General features: G+C 34.9%; 1 protein-coding gene across 3 annotated transcripts in view; it reads right to left on the bottom strand.

Annotated features, from left to right (window-relative positions):
• The window catches only part of ASCC3 (activating signal cointegrator 1 complex subunit 3), a 253,149-nt gene that overhangs the window by 11,698 nt on the left and 216,402 nt on the right, over positions 1 to 25,049 (bottom strand). For all 3 annotated transcript variants that reach the window (XM_072331536.1, XM_072331537.1, XM_072331538.1), the window contains exon 37: positions 10,035 to 10,259. In XM_072331536.1, coding sequence (XP_072187637.1) covers positions 10,035 to 10,259 — 225 coding nt within the window. The remainder of the gene's footprint in view (positions 1 to 10,034; positions 10,260 to 25,049) is intronic.

Here is a 25,049-nt window from a genome sequence, read left to right on the forward strand (position 1 = left end):
AATCATCTAGATTTAACATTTAAGTTGGTTTTACTTTTTATTGAAGGAACAGCCATAGTGCTCTGAAACACACATTCCTAGTTACCCAAATAGTACGTCTCAGCCCAACAGTGATAGTTTTCTTGGCTGGCTAAGGTAATTTCCAGGTTTGATTTATTGTTAAATATTAAAAATTAAGATTATACTAGAAATTACACTCGAAGGGAGCAGTTTCATGGCTTATAGATGTATGGAGCGGCTTACATAATTTTTAGTCAGATAAAGACAGAATTGTTCTCAGAATTTTTCAGAGTGAAATCTAACACTTTAAACTTATGGGACAAGACCTTCTTTTAAATTTATAGGATGAGTCAACTTCCAAATTTTGAAAGATAGCCAAGCCTCCACACAGGGTACTGTCTGTGCCTCTCTGAGCCTGGTGCTCAGGCAGCATTTTACCTCCCTCCTGTTTCCAACCTACTGATCCACAATTTCTCCTTTCTGCTACTCTGAAATAGCCTGAAACACCACGCTCCTCAGTCATGAAACTGTTGCATATACATTAATAAAAATAGGTGAAGAAATATCCTATCTTTTTTGTGAATAGCAAACACATAGTAAGCTGCATATTTAGTCAGCATAAACCAGTGGTGTTTTCATAAAATGCTTCTGAGGATACATGTACAATGCTGTTTCCATTGTTTTCTGTTTTTTTCTTTTAATCTTTTCCCCTACCCCCACCTTTCTAATAGAGGCTTGAAAAGGGGAAGAGGAAGAGAGAAGACGCAAGAGAAAAATAAATCTAAAACAAGCTATACACTGAAATTAACTGGAGGATCCTTTCACACAGAAAATCTCCTAGAAATTGATAGAGGCCTGCAGATAGATATCCCGTAGGGAGTAAGGAAAGCCTGTGTGTGTAAGACTCCGTGTTCCACATTGTTATAATGAATCCACATGGCAAATCCTCTTTTCCTCCTTATTTTCTGCTTCTTCACCCATAGAATTTATTCACAGCATCTTTATCTGGATGTGAAATCCAAGACAGTGACATTGTGAAAAAGTCAGAACAATGGTAAAGTTGGCTTGTTTCATCCACTGCCTTGGAAACCTACACATGCTTCTTTGTCTGCTAAGTGTAAAACAGATGTTTGATACTCAAGTAATCACTGAAATTCCTATAAAATCAAGGTAACAAAGCAAGTTATTGTCCTCCCTTCAAGGTTTATTTATTTATTTTAAATTTTTTAAATTTTTTTTAATGGATTAAGAGTTTTGTTCTGAACTAAGAATGGCACAAATTGATTATCTACCTAGGTACCCTCTGAATTACTTGCACAGGATCATTTCATCATAGAAAAGAAAAGTAAAAGAGAAGAAAGAAGGGGACAAATGAATAGAAGTGAAAAGATAAACTATAAAAATGCTTTTACTTACAGAAGAAAATCATAGATTTTAGTAAACCAACAATTGAAAACCAAGCAACATCAACAGCTTTTTAATTTAAGTTTGAAATGATGGAGCATACAGAAGTAGTCAAGGAATATATCACTGGATACAATAAAAAATGTTTACCATCATCTTATTTTGGCTATTTCCTGCAGCAAGGAAAATAAAACCAGAGGCTTATACTGAGATGGTTTTGATGGAAGAACCAGGTTTTAGCTTGCAGGACTTTACAGTGTTATGCTCTGACAACCATGAAGCAATAACAGCAATTATTAAATGAGTCCTTTAGCATTCTAACCATCATTATCAAACATTTCTTGACTCATACTGACAAGAGAAGCAGCTTGCTGTGAACCATGGCAGGGATAGAATGAAAATGCTGATGCTCAGTAAACAAATGACATAGTTGATCAAGTATGGCAAAGATTTTCATTTTGGTGATAGTCAGAACTGAACATCAAAATGTCTGGGTCAGAATATCTTGCTATGTCTTTCCTAATACCCTCAACATCTACTATCAGTTTTATCTTATTTTCAAGAGTAGTGTTTAGTTCAACTACTGAACTTATAAAAATTATCAAATAGTAACTCTTTGGTCTAAAATGAATCTGAATTTTTACAGTCTATCTCTTTTTATCCAAATGCTTGGAATTTGAATGATGCTGACTTAAGGGAAAGAAGAGAAGGAGGCAGGGTGCAGGAGAGGTGTGTGTATGGCAAGGAAGTGAAGTGATAGTAAAACATTCTTTTCTTTGTTCTTTTTAAACACTCTGTCTTTAAAAAAAAAAACAAAACAAAACTAAACTGTTCCCTTATTAACACTCTTTCTTCCCTTATTTAGGAGATTTGTCTAGCAACAAAAACATCCTGGTTGCAAATCTTATATTTTAGAAACTTGTTGCAAAGCTGTAATGCTGTCTTTGGTATTACTTTCACATCCTTCATTTGAAAACCAGACATTCTGGATCATTCTTGTATGACTGGGTGGGTGGCAGGGGACCAGAGACTGCACAACTAGCAGAATTTCTGATTTCATCAAATGACTTAAATAGCTTTTTTCTTTAAGATAAGTTACTGAAGTGTTAAAATGACACAGCTTGCATCTTTAAAGAAATTGTATGCTGCTTGGAGTAGTTTACTGAACTCAGATGTCACATAGCTCTGAATGTGCTAAGCAATCTACTTAAATACTGTAAGCATCAATGCAAACATTGTATACATAAATATTAACATTTATATATAAACATATAAATATTTATGTATTATATAATATTTAGCAACAAAGCTAAATGAACATTGAGAACTGCTCTGGTTACAGAGGCTAAGCTAATTTACGAAATGACACTGTGGCTGAGAATTACACCTGCTAAAAGTGAACTGTCTATAATGATGCCATTTGTGGTAATGTTTTGGTAGGTGGGAGCTGCAACTTAACAAATACTTACGGCTCAAATTTTTCCACTATTTAAATGTTCATTTTATTTTTCATATCAGTGCTTCGTAGACTATGGCTCCTTCTTGAGAGTCTTTATTCAGGAAATTGAAATTTCTGTACTGTTGTATACAGCACTCTAGGCAAAACCACATTCACTGTAAACTACATTCACCTTAAACTTGAAAGTTTATGTAAAATAAATCCAACACATTCTCAGACAAACAGTGATCTTATTCTGCAGTGATGCCTTGAGAAAGGAAACGAATATTTAAATTAAATAAGCTCTGTATGCCTGAAATACTTTGAACATATTGCTCAACTATGGCAAAAAAGAGAGGTAAGGCTATTTGGATTTTACACCTATTTTTGCACCCAAATTTACTGAGTACAGTATTCCAATATCAAATAATCAAAATATCTCCATCCTTGTCTTCAATGAATGACAGAGTAAGTTCTGTTGTCTGGGACCAGTCTTCAGTTAGAAATAAAGGCTTAAATCCATAGATCTATTAAAATCATTAGAACTGTGCCTAACTACAACTGCTTGGGACATTTTACTCTTTTTCTTGAAAACCGCTAATACAGAATGATAATTCTTTTTTGCACATGCTTCAAACCTAAGAAGTCTTCCAATATGTAACATTATATTAAGATCACATGTGATTTGCAATCATACTAATACAAGTAAAATATTTTCCCAGATGTTGAAGCATTACATGTACTGCCAGTTCCATGTTTTTATTTAAATCATGATTATGATGCTTCAATTATATACACCAGAAACAATGACTGAGCAGTCTAAAAGTTGGAGTTTATTTGAAGAAGTCTCATAGAGGACCTTAAGGTCACAAAGTTACAGACTGGTACAACAGGAACCTATTGTACTTCAGAGATCTAGTCCAGTATTTCTTTCTAGGAATGTATTAACTGGGGGGAGGAGAGGGAAGAAAGGAGTTCTTTCAGATCAATATCAAAGTCATTCGGCTGTACAGTTTCAGCCTGTAGAAAAATAATTCTTCAATTTTATCAGAGCAATATTGAATAAATTATAATTGATACTAGTTTTGACACTCCTTTTAGACTGTCCTCTGCATGTTGCCTCTCTTCACTATATTTTTGAACAAGAACATTCAGCTCCCTCTTCCCTATGCTCTGCTAGCCACTATGACAGACTAATTCTTCATTTTCCCATCACTGTAAGGTCTCACTGACGAATGCAAATTATGACCTTCCTAGCTGCTTTGTAAGATTCCTATTCCTGCATTCATCCTTTAGCCTCCATAGTAACATTATTAGTATGATCAGAAAGGACAAATCACTTACTGTCTACATTTAGTGGAGTGCAACCCTTTGGCTCTTACTGATTTTTTTTTTTTTTTTTTTTATAGTATTACAGAGATAACAGCAGCCATGGAATGTGATACTAGCAATATAAACTTAGTAGGGCATAAACCAACATGTTCAGAACTTGTTGAGTCCCAATATCCAATTTGTTTTCAAATAGATAATTAATAAATTGATATTCTATACTAGGCTAGTGAACTGTAAATACAATAAAATGTTTTTTGAGAAAAGTCTATTCTTTGGAAAAAGTCCCAGTTTCTTCATTCTAAACAATGCCTTTACAGGTAGCATTTGATCCGCAGCTTACACATATCTACCAAGGCTGTGAAAAATACACAGCGTCTTTCTCGTGCTAAATCTGCACTCCTTAAAGTTTAAATTCAGTCTCAAAGTAGTAATGTAGTATTTTGTCAATAATTAAAATTTTTGAGTGCATTCACTAGAATCCTTTTCAACAGCAACAGTTATTCCCAGTAACTTTCTCCTGAACTTTTAGCCCCATAAGGTTAGCATTCAGGAAGCTCAGCTGCTGTCTAACAAACTTAATTAATCAAAAAGTCATTTCCGAGCTGTAACTATGAGTAAAAGTGCTTCAAGTGTGCTAGCAAGCCTACAAGTTAATCAAAATGCTAATGCAGTACAAATTAAAGTTGTGATTAACATTTCACAGTAGCTGCTTAAGTGAATTGATCACACAAATGGGTTAAGCATTACTCATTTCCTCCAGCCCCAACTGGGAAAAGGTTTGTCATGGGTGGGGGAGGGATTATATATAAGCAACACCAAATCATCATTAAACTGTCACCAAGATGCTTCCATAAAGCAGTTCCCAAATTATCTGCAGTGAGCAAAATCCCCAACACTACTGTGACAAAGGTAGCCTTCCCTTTCCCTCCTCATACATACCTACAAAACAAAACTAGGCAGCAAGTATATCTGTTTCAGTGCTTCCTATGTCCAGGCACTATCACTACAAAGCTATTTATTGCTGTTATTATCTATAAATGAGCATCCTTTCCAATCTAGGTTCCCTATTTATTTATTTATTTATTTATATTTGTTTGTTACACTGTCCTCTGCTATTCACTTGTTTCTGAATACTCTCCTGTGCTATGGAGTTGATTTGACTTCTCTCATTTAAGCTGCCCACTTATTTATAGTTTCAAATGCATTTATTAAACAAAGCAATCACATATTTGTCTGAGCACTTCTGGACAAATCTTGCATATGCAACCACAAAATGTGCCACTTCTGTAAATTTTACCTTTCAGCTAGACATCAATATGCCTGTGATAACAGGAGATTGATAGAATGATAGAATCACATTATCATAGAATGGCTTGGGTTGGAAAGACTTTAAAGATCACTCAGTTCCAAACTCCTGCCGTGGACAGGGATGCTGACCACTAGATCAGCCTGCATCCAACCTGGCCTTGAACACCTCCAGAGATGGGACATGACAGCTTCCCTGGGCAGCCTGTGCCAGTGCCTCACCACTCTATGGGTAAAAAACTCATAATCCATAAGTTAGATCATAGAACAGCTGAATTGGGCAGCATAGCTGTGCAATGTTTGAAAGCTCTAAACACGAACAACAAAGATGACACTCAGCATTCCATCAAAACCTTCAATTTAAATGACTACAAATAACTTATTTATTTTATCTATTTAAGAATGAGTAGAGGGATGCTACACATATCATCATCCAGTTAATAAGGAAATGCAGAGCCTGACCTGAAGAGCTTTTAATTTCATATCAAAATGAGATTCTCCAGAGGGGTATCATGCCTGGAAAGGGCCATCTATCAGCAGCAGAGCTATTTGGGCCTCATTTTGGGGATGTGCATGTTTCCCATTCAAACTGCACTTCACTGTGCAGAACCTGCCTTTCTGTCCATCTTCTCTCAGTGCACAGGTACCCTACAGAGACATGTTTAACACATCCATAGGTAAACACTTCTTAAAGGTTAAGTCTGGGCTCCATGGCAGTTCTCTTTCTGGCAATATTAAAATATTTTATCAACGATTATAATACAAGTGGAGGCTTGTGGCCAATCCCAATGCAAAGCCAGCAACTGTCACATTTATTTCATAATATTCCTTGCTGAATCTGAAACTGGTAGTATTACTACCTCAATTATCTATTTCAATTAATGCAAATACAGGCAATAGAACAGCAGAATAAGAACTGATCGCTGAATACACAGTCACAAAAGGCTTAAAAAAAGAAGTAAAAAAGAGATTAGATTTAGTCCATTTCACATAATTCTAAATCAGAGATGGGGAAAAAAGATGGGGTCTTGTCTTCACGGTAATAATTTTATACTATAAAAACATTAAACAGATAATTTCATGAGATTTTTTTATTCTTTCTTTTTCATGTTCTTCTTCAAGTGGAGAAATGTTTTTAAGCAACTGCTAAAGTGCTTAGCACTATACTACTGATATCTTTATCTTTTCTCAATAAGCATAACACAGTGTGCTAAGATTAGAGAGAATACACTGATTACTATAATTGTATTAAAGTTAGCCAGGACAATAGAAATTAAGTGACTTGCCCAAGGTCTTATAGGAAGTACTGGAAGAATTTTTTGAGCCATGGGAACCTTCTATTCTTTATCAGTGGCAACATGTCAGTGATTAACAAACTCTTTAGCTTTTTACTCAAGCTTTTCAGCTTCACTGAAAAGTTGGGTGTTGAAGTAGGGCAGCATTCACCTTCCAGAAGACTGTACATTGCTATTCCTCATATTTCTGCAGTAAAAGGGAAAGAATTCTGTATTTCATCCTGTGTAAATAGATACCAAATTTTATCTTGCTATAACAGACAACTACACAAAACAAATTCTATCTACAGGAAAACTGTAACAGAATGTATTTCTTCAGTTTTCTATGGCAACAATTATATTCTTCTACTGGGGCAATCCCATGGCTCCTCAAATTTGGTTAATGCTGTGTCATTGCGGCAACATGCTCTTTTTGACCTTAGTTGTGACTTCGTAGCTCATGACTTCTATGTTTAATTATGAGTGTAGATCAACAGAATTCTAATATAAAAATATAATAGAAATCTCAGCAAAAGTAATTTAACAGTGGTTGCCTACATTTCTTATTAGAAGAGTGGAATCTTAATGCTATCACACACAAAAAAATCAACCTGTTGGTCTCTCCTGTTGCCTTCACAGAAAGAGACTTCAGTAACATGAAGTTTATGTTTGTATAGCAAACATAGTTGGAAGCATAGCTACATTAAAGCAGCTGATCACTGTTAGATTCTTATGGATTTTACTATAACCAATAAAAGTGGTCAAGAATTGAAAAATATTATATACATACATCTATCATACACATATGTACATACACATATAGATGCACACTGTATATATACATATAGATGCACACACATATATATACATATACACGTAATTTATATACGAAGATACTATATACATACAATGTTTTAAGCAGCTCTGTTCAAGAGTCCTGTCCCTGGAGAAGAAGGAATATGGATGGGATTTCCACACAGAGAAATTTAAAATCATAAAAGTTTCTTAATTAATTAATTAATTAATTAATTGTTGTTACAATGATCTTGTTTCAGAGCTTAATGTATATATGCTGAGGAGAAGAGTGGTAAATTATGAAAGACAGTACACTACAAATATTTAGAATTACAACAATTCTGACATTTGTTCTGAACAACTACTGCAGACTGAATAAATTCACTGGATTTTGCCTGTTTTAATTGGTGATTTTAGGCAATCCGTCAGCTACTCTTGGTTCATGCTATTCTTATTCTTTTCTGACCATTAACTCTACTCAGCCTGAAGTCAATGGTAAAGAAAGAGGCCCAAGAACATCAGTAGTGTCAGGCAGTGGGTGAGATGTGAAAGGCAGCAGGGGAGAGAAGGCTGATTTAGGTGAAGACAGAATAGGAGAGTGGAGAAGCTTGTTACCTGTGGTGGAAAGAGGTTTGCTTATGTATACTGACAGAAGATGGCAAATGTGCTCTGCAGGGGACCAGGAATGGAGGCCCTCTATATGTACTAAGAAAACAACCACTTGTAAAAGCTCTTGGAAAGACTTACTTTCCTGGAACAGAAATGCAGTGCTGACACAGGAAGTCTGGATTTTGCTCATGTATCCACCAGCAAAAACAACAGTTTATGTTCAGGTCACCATTGGAACATTAGATATACAACCTTAACACCTAAAGTATTTTGTATGTAAATAAACAGAAATCCAACATATTTCAAAACCCAATTCTGTCTAACTGCTGAATTTTACTCTTTGAGGTACATAGGCATGTGTTCACATGCACACAGAACGTCGTCCACTGGATGTGTTTATCAGTGGAGCCCTCCATGGTTCAGTTCCTTTTCTCACAACTAACATCTTTTTTTCCACCTCTGTTGACCTAGAGTTCATCAGCAGGTCAGTGCTAAGGAAAAAGGTAACAACCAGTATTGAAAGTGTAACCCTGTCTATTGCTTAGATTCTGGGAACTTTAACCTCCGTTTGGAAAGCATGACTAATAAGATGGAACAAATATTCTCCCAAGAGATTTAAACCATGCACCAACTTCAAAATACTAATGTGCTTGCAAGTTTTTCTTTTTCTTTGAAAGCAGGAACTTTCTTTCTTTCTTTCTTTTAAAGATAACAGTATACATAACATTATTTATCAGTTAACAAAAAGCCTGCGTTGCCAAAATACTGTATGAAATAACACTCTGAATTTTACTTCAATTCAAAGGAATTGCGGAATGCCTTAGGCTGTTTTTCTGAGTGATTATGGTTTCTGAAATAAAATCTTCAAATAAGATGAGAACATCATTCTTGTAGACGATATGGAGGTCATTGAGGAAATTAAAATATGGGCAAACAAAAATGGTAGGAGGAAAGAATTACTATCTTCATTTTACAAGTATGGAATTGAGCAAGATAAAAAAAAATGTTTGTTGAAGACAGTCTGATCTTTGAGAATCTGTGAGTGAGTTCTCATTCAGCTCTGCTAAAGAGAACAAATACTCCTCCCTTGCAGAAGCAGAGGGCCAACCTGTTCTCTGCATCATCTAGAGCTCAGCTTTCTTCACACTGTAGCTGCAATGCTATAGTAATCTACTGCAAACCTAAACTGCTGCTTTAAAATCCTTTTGAGGCATGCAACTATACGCGTGACTGCTTGCTGCCAGTACTATCTGTGTCAGTTTTAGTTCTGTGGGATGAGATTTCTGAACAACTATAAAAGTCACAAGCCAGATTGTTTTTAAAATCTGTGTTTAAAAGAATGCTCTTTGATTCTGTGATTATTGGGAAACAGAAGATATATATCTTCACAAGCCACAGAAAAACCCAGTATTTTGTCCCAAATTACATTTCAAAACATGTTTTATTTATGCTTGGCAGTGACTAGAATGCTTTAGGGTCCTATAAAAAGAAATGTACCCATGGGACATAGTTCCTGGGGGTCAGCATAACAATTTATAGGGAATACATCTGCTCAGGAATGACTTATCCACAGTACAGTGACTGAAAGCTGTTGCATATAAAAGGAAATGGCAACAGATGCCTCCAGTCAGCGCAGGGTTTTTTTTTTTTTTGTTTGTTTGTTTTATACCATAAGTTCATTTACCTTCCATTTTGTAAAGACAGTATCTCTGTTGGCACATAGTTCCTCCTTAACATAGTGGCATCATGCCAGTTTTCTCACAAGACATTGCAAGAAATCTTCAGATTTTTCAATATTCAAAATATTGCAACATAACAACAGTAAAAAAAACAAAAACAAAAAAACTGGACTTAAATACTGAAATGCATAACTATACCTGACATATTCTAATTGCTTGGTCCAGCACTGTCTTTGTATCAGTTGCATAATCTGGACAAGGCAACATGGCATGACTGAAGTGGGCTTGCAGCAGGAGGTGTGTTTTCGTGTGTGAGCTGTCAAATGAATGAGGATTGACTTCAATTGGAAGATGTTTTGCCAGTTCACTGTTCATTTGGTCTTCATTGTGTCTCACAGGTAGATCTGTGTACTCATCAGCATTCTGAAAAAAAAGTATAAAATACATTTAATTAAAATACACTTAAGCATTGTAATTAGCCTCAGAATACTTATTTTTCTTTTCTGAAACATTAAAAGTATATGTATTTAATTTACTGTAATTAGATGCTGTTGCTAAAATAGCAGAATTTTAATATTTACATAGCCTTATCCCATAGCCTACTTATCAAAATCAGGTGTTTGTGGGAAAACAGCAAGTGAAATATTCAGCAACATTCACCCAAATAGAGGTTCTAAAAACTTTTCTACATTGATTCTTCTGTTAGAGAATAAGAAAATAAAATAATGAAGTAAATATATTCATCAGATGAACGCAGTATTAGAGATGACCTTCTCCAGATATCCATCCTACCCTAGTTACCTCACAAGAAAATAGTATAGTTAGCTATGAAGTAGTTGATAACTGACATTTTCATTTTTCACAGTTTCTGCTTTTCGTAATCGAAACACCATTGGTTTGAAACTACCCTGGGCTGTATTTCAAATTGATGTTAAAATGTATATTCATTATTTTGAGAATCAATTTCTAAGCAACAGTTGCTTGGTAATCACAGCTAACAGCAAAATTGTTAAGTAGGTGCTGGAAATATCTTCTGTGCTACCATTCACATCAAAATGTGATCCTCACTGTTGCAAAAAAGAGCTACACAACAATCTTTGTGGTTACCACTGGCAGCATCCTTGGGGCTGAGGGGAACAAATCTGTCTGTGTAGTCAGAGCAGTACTTCAGTCTCCTATAGACAAGGAGATCCACTATCTCTGCAAGTAAGAAGTCTCAACAGAAGCATCCTCAGAACTATAATTTGTTCAGCAGAGTCCATGAGTACTATGTACATAGTCCAGAGTACAATAACACAAATGGCAACGTTCTCCACAAAATCTTGTATGTATGCATACATATTCTTGTTTGGAATGAGAACGATCTTTCTAAAATATAAAACTTGAAAGTAAAGTAAGACTTTTTATAATACGACGTATTTTTTTCCATTTGTAATTTATGCAAATATATTTATTTTATCACCAAATAAAACTATTTTGGGTAGCTTGAATGGTAATGTTTTATATTCCTCTTAAGCTACAGATTCAGTCTCTAATCAGACTTATGGAACATCCATATTAATTAAATATCCACAAAGGTAACCAATGCGGAATTAAGTAAAGAAAAACTGCCATTTTTGAATACCTAACAGAACTACCTAACTGAATTACAAAGTGCTGTATAGACTCATTAAAGTCCTAACAGAGTTTCTTTTTAGAGTTTCTGAAAAAAGAAGTTATATAGCTGCTTTGTGCCCTCCTCTTCTCTCAAAAAACTGACAGTACATATTTTCTATTTATTTTAACTACACAGTGAAACTATATAAAGTGTGATATAAATGTAAAAGGAAAGATAGATTCGAAAAGTAAATCAGAATGTCATTAATTTAGCTTGACTGCAGATTAAAAGTGAGGACAGTCTAAAGAGAACTGCTGCTTAATCCTAGATGCCTCTGCTAGATCTCTTGTGAAAACTATGGTCATTTATTCTCTGAACCTAAGGTCACAATCTTTTTAAGCCCCATAGAATGTTGCATGTTTGCTTCACTCTTTTTATTTAACTTGCTTCTCCTTCAAAGATATTTTAAAGAATATTTACCAAGGAGATTTTTTACTTAGTTTTCCTTTGCAGTTTAAAGTAGCAGAAAGAAGAAGGATCAGCCAAGTCATTCCAGACCAACTGGTGCTCCCAAAAATGCATTTTCACTAATTCTCCCCCAGCACACATTTTATTTACCTCCAAAACACTCCCCTTATTTTAAGCAACTTGCCTACTTAATTTCCTGTTTGTGATCACTGACTGTAAGTAAGTGAGGTTCATTTTCTTATCTGCATCATGTAGGTAATTAAAGGAAATTGAGAATGGGTAGTGAAGCTTTTATACAACTGAGAATAAAGCTGAATGGAGGGCACCGAGGTCAGCAGAGTCCATTATATTTTTATGTGAGAGGCCAGTATTTCTGCCCTGTCCTTGTTTGCTTAGTGTAGGCTGGACAGACTACTAACTGCAAATCTGTTTCTCTGATTTGCCCAGCTGTCCTTGAATAAAGACATCTTCCATTGCAAAATGTTAAATGACAGTGATTGACAACTCTGTGATGAACTCTGCTCGTAACCCCCTGCTACTGTTTTCAGGTTGCACAAGAAAAGACAGAATAAAGAAACATCCTTTGTAATCACCTCAAATGGGACCTGCTGTTCACTCAGTATTTTTTCATTTTAGTTTTCCTTTTCATTATGACTCTCAATCTGTTCAGGAAAGGCTGTAGACTCAACTACTCCACACAACACAGAATATATAGTATTTTAGTACACTGCCTCTGAATATCGCTTTTCCATGGATAAAGAAACAGATCAAACCACATTTCAATCATTAATTATAATTCTGAAGTCAATACTTAATGCAAACTTTACAGTTGAATTACAAAGCACTGCTGTGCGTTTTTCACTTTCCCCTTTTCTTATGTTGATGAGGGCTACTGTTGCCCATGTGCTGCAGGAATATAATTATACATTTACAAACATCCTACAGAATTAAACATAACTTGTTTGTGGATACCAAGAGATAACTAGGAATTTTAGTTATGGGTTCTGCAATTAAGCATTTGGCACTTGTGTCACAGTTCTCTCTATTCTGTGTGTCTGTGTTGGACTTTCCCAATAATGTATTCCTTTAGGCAGTAGAGACAACTACATCATTTTGAGAGCAACCAACACAACCCTGTATGCAACACTGGGCTATATGAGAAACAGTGACTTGCTTTGCTATTGAGAAATGCCACACATATGCTTTCATAAACTTGACAGGTGTATTTTATAAGGCCAAAGGCTATTTTGATAATTGATTTCTGCTTTCTGCCTGATATCAGCCACAAACTCCTTAGAGTCCTTTCTGGATCACACAACATTGAGTTTCAAATATGCAGTTTCTAATCACTCTTTGTTTTTCAATCATTCTAAAAGTAAATAACTCTTTTAAAAATCCATGTTCAAGAGGTTTTTTCTTTTCTTTCTTTTTTTCTTTTTTCTTTTTTTTTGGTCTATTACTTTCAGACATTCATTATTTTCATTCCTTCTTCCCAGAGACTACTCTCAAATTTCTGTTTCTCATGTTTGTATGGGCTACTGCCATACCTTAACTTTCCCTGACACCTACCACCAGTTCTGAATTGCTCAGTGTCTTATCCAGCTGCTTAATAGTACAAAAAAAAAACTGAAGCAGAATATTTATTTCAAACCAATTTCTCAAGTGACCCAGATCTCAGCTGCTACTAATGAGCTGGTCAGGTTAGTTTCAATGACTATTTAATGAAAATGCTTTTCTCTCAAATTCAGGTCAGCATCTGTGCATCTGTGTGACCAAATCACACCCTGACACTTAGAACACGTGCAAGTAAGACTTTGAGGAGTCCCACCAAATGGAAATTCAAATAATGTACCCAACATGTTGATTATTAGGCTTCACAGTGCCCACAGGTTTAGAAAACATCAGATTTTTCATCTACTTACAACACATACAAGCTTGGCTGAAATTACGGATTTATAGTGAATGCTGAACTCTAGACATATACAACATGTAAACCTTCTGAAATGTCTTGACCCCCAAGTAAGTACCTTTTCTCACATGTCTATAAGAGTGGATACCTATTAAGAACAGACAGAAATGGGATCAAGGTGAGTATCTAAAGTAAACTTGGATATTTTACATTTGTTTCAGTCATGGGAACAGTAAAACGAATAAAGTTAATGAGTTCTAGACTTTAAAGAGCAGTTGATTAATTTGTAACAATGAAGGTCTAAAACAAACCAAAAATAGTTTTTCACATTCCAGAGCCGAACCAGAGTCTTTTATTTAGTGATGCTGCATTGGAAACTACCTTAGAATTGACTAACTCTATGTATGTTCCTTTTCTCTGCATTGATGCAATTCAAAGACACCACGTTCTAAACTTTAAAAACTTGTGATGTGTTTTGATCTCCTTCAAGTTTCTGGTGCAGAGAGAGGAGGAGACAAGGGTAAAGTGTTACTAGAAAATGTGATAGCAAAATTAACATCTGCTAAGCTAATGTGTTAAAAAATCAGTGCCTCCAGTAAACCACTATCAGAAATAACTACCAGAATAGCAAAACAAAAAACAAAACAAACAAACAAACAAAAAAAACCCAAAAAACAGAAGTAAAAAGATGAGAATCATTTTCAGTTAATATAGCGGATGTATCTTCTTTACCCGAACATTGGTTTAAATTACATAATGCTTGGGAGTCTGAGTACAAGCAGAAGGAGTGAATATATCATATACAAGCATGTAGAATTTAAAAAAAAAAAAAAAAAAGAGCTGGAATAAAAGTAGGATTTGTTAATGGCTGTTCTGCAGTTAACACTAAAAATATGTTATGTGGTACATTTCCATCCTCTACCACAACTTCTCTACCAGAAATTCAAAGGTGTTTCAATGCACATTTTTTTCAGAGTGAAAAAGACTATATTTTGATCCATAAATCATCATATAAAATATAATAACAATAATATTAATAATATCATATATAGCCAGTTTTTAGCCTGTTTTTCCACTGTTTCATTGTACAAAAAGTCTGTGACAGTCCTCATTTGGGTTATACCTGTGTTTGTACTACTGTAGTAAAGTTACATGGCCGAATTAGCAGAAAAAGAAAGAAAAAAGAGTAGCACTGATTTTGTGAACAGCTGGGTAACTAGAAAACAGTGTTTTGTAACAGGTTCATAAATAAGAAAATTGAGGATAACCAACCTACAGTACTTACAAACATTTGAAATAATGTCAATTAAAAAAACCCCAAACATATATATACATACATTCATGTGATTGCATTGCATTGCACTCACTTGAGCCTATGTTTACTGTATTATAAAGAAAAAAACCTGCCTGATTAAAATTCCCAAATTAATCCTCCTTTGCTCATTCTCTTGCCAAGACTGTACTGCGAGACATCACAACAACACATGCATGTATTATTACCAGTATATTTATACTATATTTTATCTTGCATTTTCAAGTATGTGTTTGATTTACAAGGAAAGATATTAAATTTACGCAGATATATAACGGCAGGCAGCTGATACTCAGTCAAGCATCTATTTATATTCAGAAAAGAAATAAATGTGAGAAAATACATTCTTAAAAAAGAAGCCAGGGTGAAGTGCCTGATAGAACTATTACTCTGAAAAGTATATCTCTGTTAGTGATTCCACTATAACCGCCCATTTTAAAGAGTTTATTGGTAGATTATAAACATATATGTTCATTTGATGGGACATAATTCAAACTCTAAAGTTTAAATGTTTTTTAGTTTGTTTGTTTTGGTTTTTTTTTTTTTTTTTGTTTGACTCCTGTGCATAAAAGGTCAAAGACAACATCACAGTTAAAGACAGTTATAAGCATATATAAATAGCTACAGGTTTTAAGAACAAATGTTAGGCATTTAAGAGCAAATGTTATGTTCTAATGCAAGATTCACGGATAGACTAAAGGAAAAAAGTAATTTCTCCTAGCTTATCAAAATTGTTATGTTCCATGGTGATGTTTGTACTGCAAGGCCTCTTGTAGATAGCAGACACTTGCACAAAATACTCTGAAGACAGACTTCAGAGTGAAAAGTGACACTAGGTTTCAGGGCAGCTTGGAAGGCAGTGCTAATGCACAGAACAAGCTGCAGTTTTGTAGCAATCCTGAACAGTGGCAAACACGATGCAAAAGAAGAAAAAAAGGAACTGGGAGCCAAGATTGGAGAAAATATATTTGCTGTGTAACTTGCCACAGAGATGAATTGTAAATGTGCCTCTTGCTTTCATTTACCATATACCACCACTATGCCAGGCCAGTAGGACACAAAGCTGTTGGGGTGGCAGCAGCTGGCCCTGGCTAGAGAGGAGGGGTTCCTCTTTGGCACCAGCCTCCCACCAGGTCCTGTCCAAACTCTCCTGTCCAATCTGGATAGCAGGAAAGTGATTTCACCACTTCCCCAGTACTTTGCTGGTGCACCCTACACTCTACTTTTGGAAAAAAGACAGGAGGAAAATATACGTGCATAGGATGGAGAGCAATATCCAGGGGATACGGGTGCTCAGTACTGCTTGAAACAAATACTACACTAACTTTTTAACATCATATTAGTGGTTAAAACATTTTTACAGATAAATGACGCATATATAAAAAAATTCAAATTGTAAAGGCAATCTAGTTAATTATGTAGGAGGAAACTACTGAGATGTAAATTTGCCATTGAGTGTGAGCAGTTGAAGACAAAGTCTTAAAACCCATTGACATGCAATAATGTAAAAAAGTATATCTAATATAAATTAAAAATATTCAATTATAACTGTGTTTCAGGATGTAAAATGGGCATATTTCAGTGGTGCGATCTACAATCTTAGTTTCTAAGAACATAAAGTTTAAAAGTGCTTAAAGTTATTTCAAAGGTCTCTCTCTCTATATATGTATATAAGATATAATTGGTTCCTCAAACTTCTCACTTAGAACAGACAAGCATTTCATATTTTTTTGAAATAACTCCATCTGATAAACACCACAAATTCTACAACTAAAGACATCATAAGAGGCACAAGCTAAGGCAATGAAACAGTTGAGTGATCACTTAAAAACACCCTGAAGGGCTTAGATTTCACAAGTTCACCTCTTACTTAAAACGTCCAAACTACAAACTACTGATGACATTCCTGATGACCAGAGGTCAGGAGTTGGAAAGACCTTTGCCACTGTGCACAGAGCAATACGAGGTCAACGATACTAGCTACCAATTGCAGGGAGTGACTGGGCAGATTGGCCAACTTCTAACGTACAAAGTTAAATTACAGACCTCTGCTTCAGCATGGAGAGGCTAAAAGAAAATGCAAGAGTGTCAGCACGTATGAGACAGAGAACTGTAGGTAATAATAATTTGATGCGGGGAAAAAGTTCTTACCACTCTTGTAATAACCAGAACATCTTTTTTTTTTTTTTTTTTTTTTTTTTAAGCTTGTCAGAGAACTTATGATTCAGTGTACAAAAAGACATGGAAATAGATAATACAATCAATGCAGTTGGTTTACCAAATAGTAAAACAAACAAACAAACAAAAAAAACACCCACTTATAGAACCATTTTGTTTCAGAAGCATTTTCTTTTTAAATTGTGTGGTTTACTAAGACATATTAAAACAAGGAACGAACTCATAATTTCCATCAAGCCTTAACTCTCAAAAGTCATATTATGTGAAGTTTATGAACACAATCATAATTTAGGGTTACTTCTTGGGCCAATTCTAGTAAAAAAAACATTCTTACAATAACATTCATTATTCCCCTAAATGTGTAGGTACTTTCATGGTATCATGCATGCATCGTTCCTAAAGATTGCTTCAGTTCATTAAGCTTTCTAAGCTTGCAACACTTGACAATTTGAGAAGAAACAAATGCGGAGAGAGAAGAATAAAGGAGGACAAAAGTAATAGGAGACATCTGAAACTGGTATGGCATAAACATTATCCTCCTAGAATAAGTAACTTTGACCACAGCAAATAAATATATATTGAATGGTATAAATTCAATTTATAAGGTGAATTACAGTGATGTGAGAGAATTATTACATTTTATCACTGGAAATGGTATATCGGAGGTTTTCAGCTCTCCAAGATGCCTGACTTTTCCTATTACTTTTCATGAGAATGCTTTGAACCTGCACGTTCTGAATGCATTATGGTCTATTATTTATTTATTTATTAATATCTAGATGGGACAGTGACCTACAACTTTCTTCCTGTGTAACCTCAAGTCATATTTTGGGAGAGATTTAAAAACAACTGGTTTTGGCTGTATTGAAATTTCTGCAGTAATACTCCTTTTCAGTACATGAACTCAGTAATGTGTGAACAACAACAAAAAAGGAAAATCTCTGACTATATTCAAACGAGTAATCATTATGAGAAACTGAGTTCAGCTCCATTTGGACATTTATCCACATTTCGAAGCTGAGTTCTGGCTGAATTACCTGGCTTAAATGCTGATTGAGATGATGACAGCAATAAAAAGTCTAATAACACATCTTGGCATGTAATTCTACCTGGGAAAATGATCAGTCATTTTTTATCTTTGGCTTTGATCCTGCATTGGGATCTTCCAGTGCAGAGCCCAGACCCAGGGAAGAAGCTAACAGAGCTCTGCAATAAGATAATGCAGCTCTGCGTGGAGACAGGAATAAGTGTTACTAATTCTTAAAGTGAAATGGGGCCCACACATACTGTATATGTTAATGGCAAGTTGTAAAGGCTCTGTGTGTTGAGAGCTGGATTTCAGCTCTGCTGTCCTGTGGCAGCTCCCCTAGTGGGGAGGCACAAATGCACACTGCTGCATTTTTGTACTGGATTAAACTCCAGAAATAGACTACTATGTGACCAGAGATGAAAGGAAATAAGAAGTTCACAGGCATGAATACCTGTCATCATGTGGTGAAATGACTAGTGGCCTCTCCTCAAGAGAGGCTCAAGCTTAGACTTGAAGAACAATATGAACTGGCAGAAATACATGAGAAACTTGGAAGGTGCCTCCATGTACAGTGCCTTTCCAAGAAGCCAATGCTGCTGGCTTCACTCTGAGCAGCGTTACAAATGAAAATAATTTAATGTAACAGTAAAAAAGTCAGAACTGTAACAGGAAGTGACAGCTGTTGTAAATTTTAATAAGGGTGATAAAAAACGGGCATATCTGCGCTCACTTCAGTAAAGCTATGCAGATTAACACACTTGAAAATCTGACCTGAAATTTTGAAGATCTCGAGCTACCAGGTAATACAGAGACAGATAATTTTAGTGGTGTGAAGAAGGACAGACACTAAGGAAACAACAACAACAATGAAGTTCTGAAATCTAATAAACATACACATTATCCGTCAGTATTTTAGTATGCTTGATTTGAGGATGTTCTAACCAAAATTTGTCATGAATGACCAGAGTTTGGGTAAAGTGAGTAATATGCTAAAAATGGCCTTCTACAACATGTGACCTTACCAGAACATTCCTTTACCTAAATGGGATGTACCATACATTACTATGACAGATCTAACCCTTTCTGAGTGGCGAGTGATAGTTTTCTCAATGATCTTCACTGCAAAAAGATTTGTGAGAACACAGAAAGCACAGTTTACCTACACAGACTTACACTATATCTCTTCTACCTGTAAATACAGACCTTCGACTGAACCTAGAATTGTATTTACACATATATATGCATATGTATGGAAAGATAACTGATTATTAAAAGAGTTGCACGTATTTTCTCTCTGGTTTAAAGTTTTGGGAACTTCTTTCTAAAGACAAAGAAAACAGAGATTTTCAGTACCAGATGTCTCAGAAGATCCCATTTGGGTTTGAGCTACTTAAATTTGCAATCATGTATTTATACATCTAACAGAGCTTCTGTTTCCCCTAGAATCTGAAAATTAACTAGCTTTGTAGCATCTTCCTTGATCTGCCACCCGTGCCCTGAGGATTAGAGACTCCACCTGAGCTTGTTTTACAAGCATAACAGAAAAAATTAATCTCTGCTGGCAGCGATCCCACTGGGATACTGATGAATAATGATATCCTTCTCTTGCTGCCCTCTCAGTCCACTAGAAAAGCCACTCTAACCCAGCAACGTGGAAACTGCTGAAACCATTCCAGCTGTGGATTAGCAGGCAGTCAAGCATCCATCTGTTCTGTGTGAATCAAGAGAAAGCAAACACACATTCTTATAGCAGAAGTATTCAAAATTAGTATCTATGACTGCATGTAGTAAACACTAAGAAAATCAGATATGGAGGGAAAAAACAATCTATTATCTACATCTCACATTGTTTACATTTGCTTGCTGCATCGAGCAAATAACATGAGTTTGAATTAATCTAATTAGCCTACAGAATAATGCACAATCAATGATTTCATATGTTCATAAGTTCATGACACAATTTCTTAAGATTGTACACACCAGTTATACCTACAAAATATTTTGCAGGTATACATGTATACACCAAAAAAAGATAACCAAACACAGTTGCATGTACCCTCACCTTTACGAGAAAAGGGTTGAAGAGACCTGTTGTCATAGGGATTTTAGCCATTTTATAACATTTTAAGGTGAGAGAGGATTATGTTTACTTTTTGAAAACCAGTAGTTGGAATAATCTCTGATGGTTTACTAAACTTTTCCACTGGAAGACAGAAAGGAAATGGAATAGGAAGCTGGGATGTGGGCAACCCAAGCAAATTGGTGGCATCTTACTTGGCTCTTCTATGGGAAATAGGGAAATACTAGAATTTTAAAATAAAGTTCTATTTAAGCATTGTCTCAGGTAAAAATACTTAGAAATGTGCATAGTTTCAGTTTTCACAGTTGCTAGGGTAATAACAATACACTAGATTGGGAAACAGCAATGCATTAATTATATATATTTTTACTCTCACACAAAAGTATTTATCTTCTGGGAAAAATAAAAAGCTACATAGTAGAAAACCTGAAAATGTTTGTTCTCTAAAAGCAAGCTGACCATGCTGTAATAGTAATAAGTATTACATATATATATATATATATATATATATAATATATGCTGTGTAAATAATAAGTATATCACTTTTTTCAAATGCTAAAAAAAGTTTTCGCATTTTGATAGGAAAAATATCTCTGCAGTTTCTTCAAGAAATGTTGGGAGCAAGACCTACCTAAGTAATTATGAAATAAAGCACGTGTAAATACTAGGGATTCCATATGAGACCAATTTCTAATCTGCAATAATAGATAACATCAAGATTTAAAACCAAATTCAACTTTCTGAAGGTAGCCAGGTCCCATCAGAGAAAAAGAAAAAAGAAGAGAATGAGACAAAGAAAGAATTTACAAGTGTCACATACTTCATTAAGGACCACTCAATAATCCTCTATTTTTATTTATTTTTGTTTTTAAACCACCATGTGATAGGTATAGTCTATACTGGATACTAATGAAATGAAATTGTTTCATCTCCTCATCCAGAAGTTGCAGATCCTATGAGACAACAGGCTACAATATGAAATCCACTTCCTTAACAGTTTTACAAGTTGGTGCAGTAACTTCTTTCCCAACAGATTAAAACATTTGTGAGCATTTAAACAGCAGTCAGTAAGGCTGAGTTACTGTTACAAAATGCATCTATTTCTGAGGAAACAAATTCATCAGCAATGTAACTTCTGTAATTTATAGTTCAACAATATAATTCTAGTAAAAGTGAAACTAGCAACTAGAGACCAGTTTACAAATAATAATAATAATAATAATAATAAATATGTAATAAATTGGTGTGCAGTTGAATCACCTGCAGCTTTAAGTAGCCAGCTAAACCAAGTTTGCTCTAACTGAACTTGCACAGCAGCACATACACACCAAAGACAAGCACTGATTTTCCACAGACAGCAGCCAATGTTCACATCTGCAGGACAAGACCAGCAGAAGACTCACAACCTATCCTAGCAGACAAAAGTACTATAAGTTCCTGGCTCACCAAAGCAGTAAATGGGAGTGTGAATATTGATTCTGCTTTTCAGACTGGCAAGTAGTGACAAAAATTGCATTAAGATCAGAGGAGAAAGAAAGGAGATCTGTTAATCAGAACATCATGTGTGGAGATGGGAAGGGTTTATATTTTCTGGTTTTGAATGTAATTCTTACTTACTGATGCTGTAAAAATGCAAGACTTATGCCACATTTAGTTTGCTGCCAGTAATGGAGACTGTCATCTTGATTTACCAATTGATTGTGCTCTTCTGGGAAGGAGGGCAGCATACAGTGTTTTCAAACTAAAAATCAAACAATCACTTGAAAAGAGAAAAATTAGAAACTGTTGTGCCATTATGTTACAAAAATGATTACATTCAAGTTCTACAATATTCAAAACTGCTCCACCTACTGGGACTTTTAAAAAAAAGAAAATTTTCAGTCTTTCTGCTAAATACAATATGTCTGGAATACAGTGGATAAGGTTAGAGAAATTTAGATGGCATTAAATTTCACTACAGAGTTTTGTCCTATTGTCATGAAATCAAACCTAATTTTCTAACTATTTCATCTAAAACAGTTATACTCTCTGGATGTTCTAAGTGCACAAGTACCGAAGCATAAATGTTTTAAAATATTAAAATACAGACAATATAGGCTGTATGAAAGTTATGTATGTGGTCCTGTAAATGATTATGTTTAGGATGGAATTTATGCAACTGAACAGCCCCAGACAGGGCTTTATTATAAAGAAAATATTTAACTGGTTAGAGGTAACAGTTTTCTACTGCTATCAGAAGTCATGATAAATGGCTGAGGCCCCTTCCTAGTCATACTGTGGCCACAGTAGTCATACTCATATTACTGATGATGAATATATGTGAAATCAGACATGTAAGTTGTCTAAAAGTTAGAATGTAACATAATTGCCTTTCATTTGATATAAAGGTTCTGATGAAGTATTTATACTCTTGACAATTAAATACCATATTTAAAAAGACCACTGTAATGAATATCCTCTTGCTGTTCTCTTATGCCATGAAGAAAAAAAAATTATAGCTTAAACATATGTTCAGTGTAACATATATGTAAAACGGGAAATGACTGACTTAGAAAAAATGATTTATTTATTTTTTTTTCTTTTTTCTGAGAAGTTTCATAAAGCAGAAAAAACAGTATTTCAAAACAATGCAAAATCAATGTCTCTGCCATGGCTTTACAAGTAGTATTACACAAAACAGTTCACACAAGCTTGCTCTTGGACAATGCATTTGTAACTTCCTAATTTGTCATGGCATCTAACTGAAAACCAGTTGCAACACAGATCATCACTGAGTCAAAAACCTTTGTGGCCCCTTCATAGGAAACAACAGTTTAAAGACAGACTTAAAGACTTTCCTGCTTAGACAGACTTTCCTTTAAAGACAGACTTAAAGACTTTCCTGCTTAGAAATTAAAACTGTTTTAGACAGAGAAGGTAAGTATTTAGAAATACCTGCATGTTTCCCTGATTAGAGTAGGATGCAACAATGTTAATGAACAGAAAATAAAGCTACAGTTTAGTTATTTATAATCTTATAGTACAGATAATGAAAGACAGATAAGGCATTTATAACTCCATTCTTCTGTTATCCATGTATCTGGGATGGAGGGCTAATTGCATGAATCTCTTCCTTCCACTTTCCAAATCTTCTATTTCAGTGATGCCAAATTTTTGGAGTTTCAAAATACTAACAAAAGCCACTGTATCAAAGCTATTTCAGACATCAGATAAAAATATGGAAATGAGGTATGCGGATACCTGACCACATATATAATATGCACGGGAAGATATGTATGCCCCATTACAACACAAATACCAAACAGTTCTCTCCCTAAGCAATCCAGTTGGAAAGAAAACAATCTATTATCTATTATAGACATAACGATAAGCAAAAAGGGACCAACCAGTTTCATCTTTTAGAATACAAAAAGAGAAATAAGGAGGAATATGGGGTAAAAACAAGCACTAAAAGATGCTTTTTCCTTAACTGCATGGTACAAACAAAAATTACAAAATATTTGCTCAACACATAAGAATATCAGCCAGATAATCAGGTAAGAATAGCAGCAAACCACAAAAGGTTCTGAAGCTAGTAGATCTTACCAACACAGTTCTAATCCATCACCAAGACAAGACATCCTTTTTTTTTTTTCAAAATACAACAAACCATGTTTGATTTCAAAAGAATTTGTGCTGATTGCTACTTCAGTGTAGCAAATAACAAAAATTACTCCAAAGTATCTTCCATTGATTTTCATCTTAATCTCTGTTTTAACATCTGCACTTAATTTATAGAATAAGAGAAGACGGTCTTCACATACCTCAGGAAACTCCAGCCTGCCAGTAATAATTTCACTTTCTCTTCAATAACACTTAATTCAAGAAACACCATAACTCAACAATGATTAAGATTACTCTTACCACTGCTACCTAAGACTACTACATTTAGATCACTACTGCCTGAAGAACAGCTAGGAAAGTTTTAAACAAACAAATGAATAAACAAACAAACAAAAAAGCATAAAATATTTTTTCTCAGAAAAAATGACTGGCTCAACACAAACTGGTTACAGAAGTAACTGAATCTGAACATTGCCTGCAAACCCAAAACAGGATAAACACCTCAAGTATAGATTTACTGAAAGTCAGGAAAGCGTAAGGGAAGGGTACCCCATTTATCTGCATCACTTACTGCTGTATAATTCTAAAATGTCTGCAGGGTAGTTGCCATGTGCCATTTTCCTGTTTATGAAAAGGAAGTATCAAAACCCAACCATAATGAAAAAGAATCAACACATTTGATCTCGCAAAACACTACCAGATGACCAAATGAAAAGATAAATTAAAGATAGAGAAAAAGAATAGATTCTGGAGAAGACTACGAATGGTGCTGACTACTAAATGGAAACAAATCTTACCATCAAGTTACTTTTTTGAGAAACTCATCAGTAATGGAAACAAAATGACTCATAACTATGTTTTCATGTAAGCAGCAAACCTTCAGTGACAATTCATTCCTATGCAATCCTTAATTCTCTCATTAATATTACAGGATAATAATCTGAAACTCAAAATCCCTTAATCACACTCAGACTAAAGCCTTTAATACAATCACAATTTTCTGAACTCTTGAATGCAATTTTACTTCTTTCCTGAT

The sequence above is a fragment of the Excalfactoria chinensis genome, chromosome 3, assembly GCF_039878825.1.
Source record: "Excalfactoria chinensis isolate bCotChi1 chromosome 3, bCotChi1.hap2, whole genome shotgun sequence".
Lineage (NCBI taxonomy): Eukaryota > Metazoa > Chordata > Aves > Galliformes > Phasianidae > Excalfactoria > Excalfactoria chinensis.